Source organism: Leptodactylus fuscus, chromosome 7 (assembly GCF_031893055.1).
Source record: "Leptodactylus fuscus isolate aLepFus1 chromosome 7, aLepFus1.hap2, whole genome shotgun sequence".
In the NCBI taxonomy this organism is placed as follows: Eukaryota; Metazoa; Chordata; class Amphibia; order Anura; family Leptodactylidae; genus Leptodactylus; species Leptodactylus fuscus.
The window spans coordinates 112,538,634-112,552,874 of record NC_134271.1 but is presented as its reverse complement, the minus strand read 5'-3'; the positions used below and the strand labels follow the sequence as shown (position 1 = coordinate 112,552,874).

General features: G+C 46.7%; 1 protein-coding gene across 2 annotated transcripts in view; it reads left to right on the top strand.

The window, feature by feature from the left end:
• The window catches only part of PAPLN (papilin, proteoglycan like sulfated glycoprotein), a 76,711-nt gene that overhangs the window by 49,226 nt on the left and 13,244 nt on the right, over positions 1-14,241 (top strand). For both annotated transcript variants that reach the window (XM_075282876.1, XM_075282875.1), the window contains 2 exons: positions 13,168-13,375; positions 14,061-14,237. In XM_075282876.1, coding sequence (XP_075138977.1) covers positions 13,168-13,375; positions 14,061-14,237 — 385 coding nt within the window. The remainder of the gene's footprint in view (positions 1-13,167; positions 13,376-14,060; positions 14,238-14,241) is intronic.

Genomic DNA, 14,241 nt, shown 5'->3' with positions numbered 1-14,241 from the left:
TGCACCCACAATTTTTAATACTGCTATACAGTTCCATTGTCTCACTGGGAATTCAAAGAATATATGGGGGTTATGTGCACCCACAATTTTTAATACTGGTATACAGTGCCATTGTCTGACTGGGAATTCAAAGAATATATGGGGGTTACGTGCACCCACAATTTTTAATACTGCTATACAGTTCCATTGTCTCACTGGGAATTCAAAGAATATATGGGGGTTATGTGCACCCACAATTTTTAATACTGGTATACAGTGCCATTGTCTGACTGGGAATTCAAAGAATATATGGGGGTTACGTGCACCCACAATTTTTAATACTGCTATACAGTTCCTTTGTCTCACTGGGAATTCAAAGAATATATGGGGGTTATGTGCACCCACAATTTTTAATACTGGTATACAGTGCCATTGTCTGACTGGGAATTCAAAGAATATATGGGGGTTATGTGCACCCACAATTTTTAATACTGGTATACAGTGCCATTGTCTGACTGGGAATTCAAAGAATATATGGGGGTTAAGTGCACCCACAATTTTTAATACTGGTATACAGTGCCATTGTCTGACTGGGAATTCAAAGAATATATGGGGGTTATGTGCACCCACAATTTTTACTACTGGTATACAGTGCCATTGTCTGACTGGGAATTCAAAGAATATATTGGGGTGACGTGCACCCACAATTTTTAATACTGGTATACAGTGCCATTGTCTGACTGGGAATTCAAAGAATATATGGGGGTTACGTGCACCCACAATTTTTAATACTGCTATACAGTTCCTTTGTCTCACTGGGAATTCAAAGAATATATGGGGGTTATGTGCACCCACAATTTTTAATACTGGTATACAGTGCCATTGTCTGACTGGGAATTCAAAGAATATATGGGGGTTATGTGCACCCACAATTTTTAATACTGGTATACAGTGCCATTGTCTGACTGGGAATTCAAAGAATATATGGGGGTTATGTGCACCCACAATTTTTAATACTGGTATACAGTGCCATTGTCTCACTGGGAATTCAAAGAATATATTGGGGTTATGTGCACCCACAATTTTTACTACTGGTATATAGTGCCATTGTCTGACTGGGAATTCAAAGAATATATGGGGGTTATGTGCACCCACAATTTTTAATACTGGTATACAGTGCCATTGTCTGACTGGGAATTCAAAGAATATATTGGGGTTACGTGCACCCACAATTTTTGCTACTGGTAGATAGTGCCATTGTCTCACTGGGAATTCAAAGAATATATGGGGGTTATGTGCACCCACAATTTTTACTACTGGTATACAGTGCCATTGTCTGACTGGGAATTCAAAGAATATATTGGGGTTATGTGCACCCACAATTTTTAATACTGCTATACAGTGCCATTGTCTGACTGGGAATTCAAAGAATATATGGGGGTTACGTGCACCCACAATTTTTAATACTGCTATACAGTTCCTTTGTCTCACTGGGAATTCAAAGAATATATGGGGGTTATGTGCACCCACAATTTTTAATACTGGTATACAGTGCCATTGTCTGACTGGGAATTCAAAGAATATATGGGGGTTATGTGCACCCACAATTTTTACTACTGGTATACAGTGCCATTGTCTGACTGGGAATTCAAAGAATATATGGGGGTTATGTGCACCCACAATTTTTAATACTGGTATATAGTGCCATTGTCTGACTGGGAATTCAAAGAATATATGGGGGTTACGTGCACCCACAATTTTTACTACTGGTATACAGTGCCATTGTCTGACTGGGAATTCAAAGAATATATGGGGGTTATGTGCACCCACAATTTTTACTACTGGTATACAGTGCCATTGTCTGACTGGGAATTCAAAGAATATATGGGGGTTATGTGCACCCACAATTTTTAATACTGGTATATAGTGCCATTGTCTGACTGGGAATTCAAAGAATATATGGGGGTTACGTGCACCCACAATTTTTACTACTGGTATACAGTGCCATTGTCTGACTGGGAATTCAAAGAATATATGGGGGTTACGTGCACCCACAATTTTTAATACTGGTATACAGTGCCATTGTCTGACTGGGAATTCAAAGAATATATGGGGGTTACGTGCACCCACAATTTTTAATACTGCTATACAGTTCCATTGTCTCACTGGGAATTCAAAGAATATATGGGGGTTATGTGCACCCACAATTTTTAATACTGGTATACAGTGCCATTGTCTGACTGGGAATTCAAAGAATATATGGGGGTTACGTGCACCCACAATTTTTAATACTGCTATACAGTTCCTTTGTCTCACTGGGAATTCAAAGAATATATGGGGGTTATGTGCACCCACAATTTTTAATACTGGTATACAGTGCCATTGTCTGACTGGGAATTCAAAGAATATATGGGGGTTATGTGCACCCACAATTTTTAATACTGGTATACAGTGCCATTGTCTGACTGGGAATTCAAAGAATATATGGGGGTTATGTGCACCCACAATTTTTAATACTGGTATACAGTGCCATTGTCTGACTGGGAATTCAAAGAATATATGGGGGTTATGTGCACCCACAATTTTTACTACTGGTATACAGTGCCATTGTCTGACTGGGAATTCAAAGAATATATTGGGGTGACGTGCACCCACAATTTTTAATACTGGTATACAGTGCCATTGTCTGACTGGGAATTCAAAGAATATATGGGGGTTACGTGCACCCACAATTTTTAATACTGCTATACAGTTCCTTTGTCTCACTGGGAATTCAAAGAATATATGGGGGTTATGTGCACCCACAATTTTTAATACTGGTATACAGTGCCATTGTCTGACTGGGAATTCAAAGAATATATGGGGGTTACGTGCACCCACAATTTTTAATACTGCTATACAGTTCCATTGTCTCACTGGGAATTCAAAGAATATATGGGGGTTATGTGCACCCACAATTTTTAATACTGGTATACAGTGCCATTGTCTGACTGGGAATTCAAAGAATATATGGGGGTTACGTGCACCCACAATTTTTAATACTGCTATACAGTTCCTTTGTCTCACTGGGAATTCAAAGAATATATGGGGGTTATGTGCACCCACAATTTTTAATACTGGTATACAGTGCCATTGTCTGACTGGGAATTCAAAGAATATATGGGGGTTATGTGCACCCACAATTTTTAATACTGGTATACAGTGCCATTGTCTGACTGGGAATTCAAAGAATATATGGGGGTTATGTGCACCCACAATTTTTACTACTGGTATACAGTGCCATTGTCTGACTGGGAATTCAAAGAATATATTGGGGTGACGTGCACCCACAATTTTTAATACTGGTATACAGTGCCATTGTCTGACTGGGAATTCAAAGAATATATGGGGGTTACGTGCACCCACAATTTTTAATACTGCTATACAGTTCTTTTGTCTCACTGGGAATTCAAAGAATATATGGGGGTTATGTGCACCCACAATTTTTAATACTGGTATACAGTGCCATTGTCTGACTGGGAATTCAAAGAATATATGGGGGTTACGTGCACCCACAATTTTTAATACTGCTATACAGTTCCTTTGTCTCACTGGGAATTCAAAGAATATATGGGGGTTATGTGCACCCACAATTTTTAATACTGGTATACAGTGCCATTGTCTGACTGGGAATTCAAAGAATATATGGGGGTTACGTGCACCCACAATTTTTAATACTGCTATACAGTTCCTTTGTCTCACTGGGAATTCAAAGAATATATGGGGGTTATGTGCACCCACAATTTTTAATACTGGTATACAGTGCCATTGTCTGACTGGGAATTCAAAGAATATATGGGGGTTATGTGCACCCACAATTTTTAATACTGGTATACAGTGCCATTGTCTGACTGGGAATTCAAAGAATATATGGGGGTTACGTGCACCCACAATTTTTAATACTGCTATACAGTTCCTTTGTCTCACTGGGAATTCAAAGAATATATGGGGGTTATGTGCACCCACAATTTTTAATACTGGTATACAGTGCCATTGTCTGACTGGGAATTCAAAGAATATATGGGGGTTATGTGCACCCACAATTTTTAATACTGGTATACAGTGCCATTGTCTGACTGGGAATTCAAAGAATATATGGGGGTTATGTGCACCCACAATTTTTAATACTGGTATACAGTGCCATTGTCTCACTGGGAATTCCACAAATAATTTGGGGATTCATTCACCCTACATCTCAGGCTCTTGCCATATTCACCCAGGTTGTCAGTGCTGCACCAGCTCGTTCCCAGACAGCTCGGCCCGAAAAACACGTTACCTATATAGAGGATTTGGACAATGAAGACAACATGTTCTAAATCTAATGTCTGCACCTTCTCCAGAATTAAAATAAAGGCAGCGTTTAACTTTCAAATAGCACTGCACAAAGGAAGAGCTTATCAGCTTGTCTCATGACATGCTACTGAAAAGTTTCATTTGTGTATCTTAATGTAAATATAGTTGTATAAGCTTTTTGGGTTTTAGGCACTGCCAAGTTATTTATTACCACCCGCTCCCTTATAATGATGATGACGCCAAAGTCACTGTGGGTGTTCAGAGCTCACAGCTTTGGGTGACATTTGTCTTGCTCTCTGTCGGTACCAGCTGTCTTTTTGGATACCGTAAAGTTATGTTGACTTTATTAACAGCTATAGAAGCTTTAGCCAGGTTGTGACGGTGTGTAACCCTAACAACACTAAGTGGGATACACATTAATAGTCAGTCTATGTACGCTAAACGTATCACTGAAGTAATTTTTTTTCCCTCTCCCCTAATATAAGAAAGGAACAGACATTAGACCTAGACCGGGGTTCGAGGCTTGAAAAAATCCAGTATTATTTGTTCTTCATGATGTGAAATATGTGTTGAAAAGCAACCCAAGATGAAGTCAGCCATGTGTGCCAGTGTGTTACTTGGCATGCCTTTGCTGGCCCCAACTGTAAGGGTCACTCTCCATTTCCTCCATTTTCCACTCCCCTTCACACCATTTGTGGTGAAGCAATGGGATGCACTGAAGTGCACCCTCTAGCCTCGTGTGGGATAGGGACATCAGATGCCACTCCAACCCCCTCGTCTTCCTCCGCCAGCCAACGGTGCGAAGATGAGAGGAGTGTGCTCTGAATGTTTTCTGCCTAGCAGAGGCTAGTTCTCACTTACGAAAATGGCCCCACTTTGACCTGTATATCAGGCACAATGGTGTAGGTTTCAAAGAAACATGGCACCAACAAGTTGGAAAACGTGGGCCATGCGTGGACCGTGTTTGAGTCTGGCAAGCTCCAGATCTGCTACCAGGTTCCAGCCATTATCACAGGCGCAAAAATGCCAGGCCCCAGGTGTAGCAGGGAAAAAAAAATGCCATCTCAGCCAGGATGGCATCCCTGACCTCGGAGGCACTGTGCTGTCTGTCCCCCAAGCTGATCAGTTTCAGCACGGCCTACTGACATCTCCCCATGCCAGTGTTACAGTGTTTTCCGCTAGTAGCTGGGGTGGAGGTTGCAGCTTCGTAGGGTTTCAGTCTACTCCTGCCATGAATTTTGGCCTGGGAGAGGAGATAGGCCACCCCAGTTTGCACCCGGGGAACAGACTCCACCACATTCACCCTGCCTGTCATTAAAGATAAGCACTGCAGCATCCCTGACCACAGGCGCTTGTCCATGTGTCGGTGGTCAAGTGGACCTTGCAGCAAAGCGCAGAGCTCTGGGCCCGACTGATGTTATGGGACACATGCAGGCGCAAGGCAGAGACAGCACACCAAGAGAAGTAGTAACGGCTAGGCCCAGCATAGGGAGGTGCCCCAGCTGCCATCTGCTGACGGAAGGCCTGGGTCTCCAGAAGCATAAACAAACACCAACATCTCCAGGGCCAGCAGTTTATCGATGAGGCTGTTACAGGCTTGGGCATGGGGGTGGGTTGTATTGTACTTCTGCCTGCAATGAAAAGCTTGGGAAATGTGGAGTGGCTGGGAAGAGGCGCATGATGGTGCAGGCCAAAAGGGCGCATGAGGGTGAACTCCCCAATGTGTCAGAGATAGGTGTGTAGGTGTCCTTGCATCATATACTTGCACCATATTTGGCTTTGGAAGTTAATTTTGTGCCAAAAAGTGGTTAAGACAGCGATCCCTCAGCTACTCCCGTTACACTGTCTATTGAAGTTACCATCTGTGGAAGTGGACCACCATTTCTAAGATCCCAAAGGAAGCAGGCAAGAGATGTGCAGTTCAGAAAAAAAGATGAGAAAATAAGTTTAGGCTGTAGAGCACAGAGGGATCGGAGAGGACAGAGCTGGTGTCGGCCAGGTATTCCCACAACATGCGCCTATACTTGTCCCTCCTTGTGACACTAGGCCCCTGAGTGGCAGTAATTTGTCCAGGGGGGCCATTAACGTGTTCCAGACCTAGGAATAAGTCTTCCAACAGGGTAGAGTTTTGCATGCCTTTGCTTCTACCCACTGTTTTTGCTGCTTAGCTTCCCTCCACATCTACTCTGCTTTCACCCCTAAACATCACCCCAGTTTATGCCTTTGCTTCTACCCAGGTTTTTTGTTGATTTAGCTTCCCTCTACATCTACACTGCTTTAGCCCCTAGACATCACCCCTGTCCATGTGGGGTCGGTGGCCTCGTCATCCACCAACTCCTCTTCCAATTGCGCACTGCCCCCTTACTGCAAACCGCACATGACCACAGCTTGCCTTGATGGCAACTGTGTCTCATGATCCCCACTTAGGTCCAGACAAGTCGGTGGCGGGTCCAAAACCCCAAAATTGGAAGGAAATGGCAGATGCTGCAGTATTTCTAACACCTGTTCCTGGTGCTCGGGCCTGGTCTGTGTTGTACCCTGCACCCTGCTTAACGCATCTGCCATATCCGAAGTTGTGCTGAGCGCATGCTAATGTTTCGTGTCCAGTGCAATGGATGGGATGGGATTTCACATAAGTCTGCCACCCATGGCCACTCATGGTTGAGCAACTGAGGGAGTTGACTTTGACGAACCCGAGGGTTTTGGAGTTGGAACTACATCAAAGGTCTGTGCTGCTCACACACTCTGCTCAACACATGATATGTTTAGTGCCAGCAGTGTGGAGACGTCGCACAACAGCCGTTGTTCCAGCAGGTACAGGCGTTGTAGGAGTGCATAGAGGCTAGCAGCGGCAACTATACACTTTAAAAACTATCCGCACAAGCGCCACACTTTCACCAGTAGCTCAGGAACATTGGGGTACCTTTTTCAAAAGATTAGCAGCAATGAGTTAAAAACGTGGCCCAGGCATGGAATATGTTGCAGGCTGCCAAGCTACAGAGCCAATCCCAGGTTACGGCCATTATCACACATGACAACATGCCTGGGCCCAGGTGCAGTGGCAAAAACCACATTGCCGTCTCATCGAGGATGGCATGACTCACTTTGTAGGCAGTGTGCTGTCTGGCCCCCAAGCTGATGAGCTTCAGCACGGCCCGCTGACGTCTCCCCACACCAGTGTTGCAGCGTTTCCAGCTCGTAGCTGGGGTCAATTTAACAGCGGAGGAGGGTGGTGTTTCAGCCCTCCTCCCAGGAATGTTGTGTGGGGAGACAAGTCAGGCCACCACATTTTGCGACCCGGTCCACGCCTCAACTACATTCAACCACTGTGCCCAAATTGAAAGGTAGCGTCCCTGTCCGCATGCACTTGTCCATTCGTAACTGGTCACATGGAACTTTAGGGCTAAGCGCTGAATTTAGGGACCGCCTCATGTTTGGGGGAAAGTGCTGGTGTGGACGGCACAGTGCGGTGGCGCAGTAGACACTCTGCCCAAAAAGGGCAGAGTGTCCCCCAGCCGGGATTCCAACATCTCCTGGGCCAGATTTCTTGAGATGAGGCCGTTGAAGCCTTGGGCATGTGGGTGGGTTGCGCTGTACTTTAGCATGAAATGAAAGGCTTGGGAGATGGGGAGTTGCTGGGAAGAGGCGCATGATGGCGCGGGCAAAAGGAGAAATGGCAGGAAAAGGTGAGGATAAGGGTGAACTCCCCAAAGTGTCAGAGGCAGATGTGGAGGTGTCCTGGCTCCTGGTCTGGACTGCAGCGCCAGCCCTGTCAACAGTGGAAGAGGCAGTGGCCGCCAGGCCAAACGACGATTATCCTGCGCTTGCTCTCACCCACTGAGCCCAGGGCTTGCCTTCCAAATGATGGCACCCGCAAGAGGTGGTGAGATTCCTCTCCGCAGATCTCCAAACCATCTTGGACTTGCAAATTGCACTAAATTTGTCATGTAACTGACATGTATATGATGAGTCTATCCATTGTCTGTTCATTTTGGTGAAAGTCAGCCTGTCAGCTGACAGACAGCTGTGCTTGTCAGTGATGATGTCACCGGCTGCTTGTACCCCCAGTTTTTGCTGCTTAGCTTGCCTCCACATCCACACTGCTTTTGCCCCTACACATCACCCCTATCCATGCCTGTGCCTCTAGCCATAAGTCTGCCACCCATGGAAACTCATGGTGCAGAAAGTGAGGGAGCTGACTCTGAGGAACCCTTGGGTTTTGTAGCTGGTACTCCATCAAAGGTCTCTGCTGCTCACACACCCTGCTGAACATACGGTATCTAGGGTTAGAGCGTGTGGTGACCTCGCACAACAGTAGGTGCTTCAGGCAGATGTAGGCCTTGCTGGAGTGTATTGCGGCTAGCTCCAGGTACTGTAGACTTGGGAAAGTGGGTGTCCAAGTGCCGCACTTTCACCCTTAGCTCAGCTAATTTGGGGTATGTTTTTAAAAATCATTGCACCACTACATTGAACATGTGGGCCAGGCATGGAACGTGTTGGAGGCTGGCAAGCTCCAGAGCCCTCCAACAAGCTAAAAAACCTGGCCCCAGGGGCAGCGGGGATAAACAAATTGCCATCTCATCCAGGATGGCATCCCTGACCTCAGAGGCAGTGTGCTGTCCGTCTCCCAAGCTGATGAGCTTCAGCCCAGCCTGCTGACGTCTCCCCACACCAGTGTTGCAGCGTTTTCAGCTCGTAGCTGGGGTAAATCTAACAGCGGAGGAGGAGGAGGGTGGTGTTTCAGCCCTCCTCCCAGGAATGTTTTGTGGGGAAACAAGTCAGGAAAATTCTTGAAACGGGAGAGTTTTGCATCTTTGCCCTTGCTGCCTATGGACATCCCTTTGCCTCTAGCCACCATTTTCCCTGCTTTGCTTGCCTCCACATCCACACTGCTTTTGCCCCTAGACATCACCCCAGTCCATGCCTTAGCTTGTACCCCCAGTTTTTCCTGCTTAGCTTGCCTCCACATCCACACTGCTTTTGCCCCTAGACATCACCCCAGTCCATGCCTTAGCTTGTACCCCCAGTTTTTCCTGCTTAGCTTGCCTCCACATCCACACTGCTTTTGCCCCTAGACATCACCCCAGTCCATGCCTTAGCTTGTACCCCCAGTTTTTCCTGCTTAGCTTGCCTCCACATCCACACTGCTTTTGCCCCTAGACATCACCCCAGTCCATGCCTTAGCTTGTATCCCCAGTTTTTCCTGCTTAGCTTGCCTCCACATCCACACTGCTTTTGCCCCTAGACATCACCCCAGTCCATGCCTTAGCTTGTACCCCCAGTTTTTCCTGCTTAGCTTGCCTCCACATCCACACTGCTTTTGCCCCTAGACATCATCCCTATCCATGCCTCTTCCCCTAGCCATAACTCTGCCACCCCTGGAAACTCATGGTGCAGAAACTTTGGTTGCTGACTTTGAGGAACCCTTGGGTTTTGTAGATGGAACTCCATCAAAGGTCTGTGCAGCTCACACACCCTGCTCAAGATATGGTATTGTAGGGTTTCAGCGTGTGTGAATGACGGACAACAGCCTGTGTTTGGACAGATGTAGGCCTTGCTAGAGTGTTTTTAGGCTAGCAGCGACTCCTGTGCACTTGCAAAAGTGGGCGCACAAGCGCCGCATTTTCAACAGTAGCTTCGGTACATTTGGGTATGTTTTTAAAAAACTTTGCACCACTAGGTTAGACGTGGGCCAAACATGGAACGTGTTGGAGGCTGGCAAGCTCCAGAGCCGCTACCAGGTTCCAGCCATTATCACAGGCGTAAAAATGCCAGGCCCCAGGTGTAGCAGGGAAAAAAAAATGCCATCTCAGCCAGGATGGCATCCCTGACCTCGGAGGCACTGTGCTGTCTGTCCCCCAAGCTGATGAGCTTCAGCACCGCCTGCTGACGTCTCCCCACACCAGTGTTTTAGCGTTTGCCGCTAGTAGCTGTGGTGGAGGTTGCAGCGTCGTAGGGTTTCAGTCTACTCCTGCCATGAATTTTGGCCTGGGAGAGGAGATAGGCCACCCCAGTTTGCACCCGGGGAACAGACTCCACCACATTCACCCTGCCTGTCATTAAAGATAAGCACTGCAGCATCCCTGACCACAGGCGCTTGTCCAAGTGTCGGTGGTCAAGTGGACCTTGCAGCAAAGCGCGGAACTAAGGGCCCACCTGATGTTGAGTGACACGTGCTGGTGCAAGGCAGGGACGCCACACCGGGAGAAGTTGAGACGGCTAGGGACGGCATAGTGAGGTGCCACAGTTGCCATCAGGTCCGGGAAGGCGGGAGTTTCAACAAGCCGGAACGCCAACCTCTCCTGGGCCAGCAGTTTAGCGATGTTGGCGTTCTAGGCTTGCGTGGGTGGGTGGTTAGCGGTGTATTTCTGCCGGCGCTCCAATGTCTGAGAGATGGTGGGTTGTTGTAAAGAAGCGCCTGATGGTGCCTTTGATGGTGCAGGAGAAGGAGATAAGACAGAAACAGGGGAGGATGAGGGAGAAGTCAACAAAGTGGCGGAGGCAGATGAAGTGATGTCCTGGCTCGTCCTCTGGAGTGCATCGCCAGCACTGTGAGCAGAGGCAGTGGCATGAACGGCGGGCGACGTTTGTCCTGCCGTTGCTGCCTGCCACTGATTCCATTGCTTGGATTCCAAATGACGGTGCATTGAAGTGGTGGACAGGTTGCTCTTCTCAGGGCCCCTACTCGATTTCGAGAGGCAAATTGTGTAGACGACACTATATCTGTCCTCGGCGCATTCCTTGAAAAAACTCTACACCTTCAAGAAACGTGCCCTCGATGGGGGAGTTTTTCTGGGCTGGGTACAAAAGGGAACATCTTCGGACATTCCGGGTCTGGCCTGGCTTCGGCAAAGCAGCTGACCTCTGCCTCTGGACATGTCTCTGCCTCTAGCTACCCTTTTTGGTGCTGCACCTGCCTCAACATCCACACTACTTTCCCAGCTTGACATCTGCCTTGTCCAGGTGGGGTCGGTGTCCTCGTCGTCCACCACCTCCTCTTCCAACTCCTGTCTCGCCTCCTCCTCCTGCACAATGCGCATGTCAACTGGCTGCCCTGACAGCAACTGCGTCTCATCGTCGTCGATGAGGGTGGGTTGCTGGTCATCCGCCACCAAATCGACCGGAGATGGAATGGAGGAGACTCTAGTGTTTGAGCATCTGGACACAGATACTCGTCTGTTAGGTCCATGGAATCGCGAAATGGAGGGGCAGGTTGCGGTACAGTCAAAGGAAGGGAGAACAGCTCTGGGGAGCAGGGACAGTTGGGGTTATTGTTCTGAGAAGATTGGGAATTTTGGGTGGAAGGAGGACAAGACTGTTGGGTAAGAGGAGGTAGAGGCTGACTGGCTGGTGGACAATGTGCTTTAAGCGTTATCCGACAGCCATTGCAAGACCTGTTCCTGGTTCTCGGGCCTACTAATCTTTGTACCATTCAGCCTAGTTAATGTGGAACTTTTGTGCAAAGCGCAGAACTTAGGGCCCGCCTGATGTTAAGGGACACACGCTGGTACAAGGCTCAACTCACCCTAAGTGCCAAAAACACTGCTGGTGCAAGGCTCTACTCATGCCAAGGGCCTCAATCTCTGCTGGTAGCTCAGCTTAAGGTCATGTAACTTTGTTTGGGAGGGCTCATGTTAAGGGCTAGAAAAGTGAATTTTGGAGGGTCTTACCACATCACACACACACACACACACACACACACACACACACACACACTCAAAATGACAGTTAAGGGTGAGGGCTTTTGGAATTCCCATTGCCTATTCCATTTGTGGTTGTCATGGGGAACGTGATTTAAAGGGGTGGTTGTTACTGTTTGTTGAGCTTAAATTGGGGTTTGTGTCCATCCATTTGGGGAGTAAAGAAGGTTTCCAGGTATTTTCCCACTTTGATAGAGGTTTTTTTGAATGTGGAAAGTGTGTAGTTGTTAGGCAGTGATGTTGGGGTAATAGAGGGTCTTTGGTGTGTTAGATGCCCCCAGGCATGCTTCCCCTGCTGTCCCAGTGTCATTCCAGAGGTGTTGGCATCATTTCCTGGGGTGTCATAGTGGACTTGGTGACCCTCCAGACACGGATTTGGGTTTCCCCCTTAACGAGTATCTGTTCCCCATAGACTATAATGGGGTTCGAAACCCGTTCGAACACACGAACATTGAGCGGCTGTTCGAATCGAATTTCGAACCTCGAACATTTTAGTGTTCGCTCATCTCTAATAGAATTCCCTTTAATGGTTCATCAGGTAGTCTTATATAGCTACACCATAACTGACCAGATAGAATCTATCACATCTAAACATTAAATAATAGCTTTTGTGTGTGTGTGTACATTCTTCGTTACACCCTGCAGGAGCAATACAGAGCCTAATCCAAAGTGTTATTACAATGAGTAGATTCTCTCAGTTTTGGTTGAAGTTGTGTTATGAGAATATTCTGTAGACTAATACAATAAATGATGACTATGAGCATTGGCTTTGGCTATGACTTGGTGATTCAATGTATGCTTATTATTGGCGTTGGGTCTTGGTGCAGCTTGTGCATAAAGCTTTATCTGGTGGAAAGGAGACGGTGTTGTGCTTAACATAAAGTGACCACTGAACAGAGCCTGCTGCAATAAAGTGGCCAATGTTTAAGACCATAGACTATGTTCTAATACTGTACTTTATCCAATGCGTGCAAGTGAGTGTCCAGATTGTAGTAAGATTTTTCCTGTTCTAGTTACATTAATCCTCTTTCTGGGACCAATTAAACGTCCTTTTGCATATTGACATTGCCACTTGTGTGCCGCATGCTCTGTGTCAGGGTCTTATATGCTGTAAACTTGCTTATACTGGTGTTGTCATTTTAATTGTCAATTTCAGCTGGAAGATTGGTGAATGGGGTCCATGCTCTGCCACATGTGGGGGAGGCACTCAGACCCGTTCCGTATACTGTGTTACATATGAAGGCAGAACTTCCCAGCAGGCAGTGAACGATGCAGAGTGCACAGCATTCACAGAAAAGCCAGCAACCCAGCAAGTCTGCAATCTCCGGGCATGTGCCAAGTGGAACACAGGGCAGTGGACACAGGTGAGTAGCACCGTGGTAATGCTTTCCATCGCTGTCCATAAGATGTGATATTAAAGGACAACCACCACGAGATCTCTGGTATCCCTTTAGTGATATATACTTCCTAGGACACACAGACAGACAATTGCGGCAGCGTGAACGGTACACTACAGCAGGGTTTTTGGGGGGTTTTGTTACGCAATGCTGCTAAACCTGCTCATGTACCCTTTGACCCATTACAGTAATAGTGCACACAGTCATGATGCCTCCTTAGTTCCCATCACACATTACAGTGCTCTTAAGTGGTCCTGAATAGTATCATGCCCCATATACACCATCATAGTCCCTACATGAAATAAGGTCCCTATCGGTGGCCCTTACATTATATTGTGTAATATAGAAATTACAAACTTGCCTAGCCTTGTTCCTACAAAGCTGCCTGTAGGATCCATCCCTGGTGCTGTATCCAGCTTGGTGCTCTTCGCACCTCCCTTACTGCAGATGGTATCACAAGTATCCTGAATGCTGGAACACGGAGCAGATAGCTCTATGATTCACCACTGCCATGGAGTGTTATCATGTGGACACATGAATCTCATGACTGTCATTTTAGCTTCACCACTCATTTTCTGAAATGTACAAAATCCCACAATATATTAAAGGAAAACTATTATCTAGGATTTAACTATGAATTATTTGGTTTCAGTGCTCAACCGAGTGTGGAGAAGGAATTCAGAAACGATCAGTAACTTGCAAAACAGACACCGGCGCCATTGTTCAGGATACAGCCTGCATGCACCAAGTCAAGCCAGCTGATAACCAGCTATGTATTGGGGAAAACTGTGTTCAGGAAATTGGCTGGCATATCGGCGAATGGGGTCTGGTAG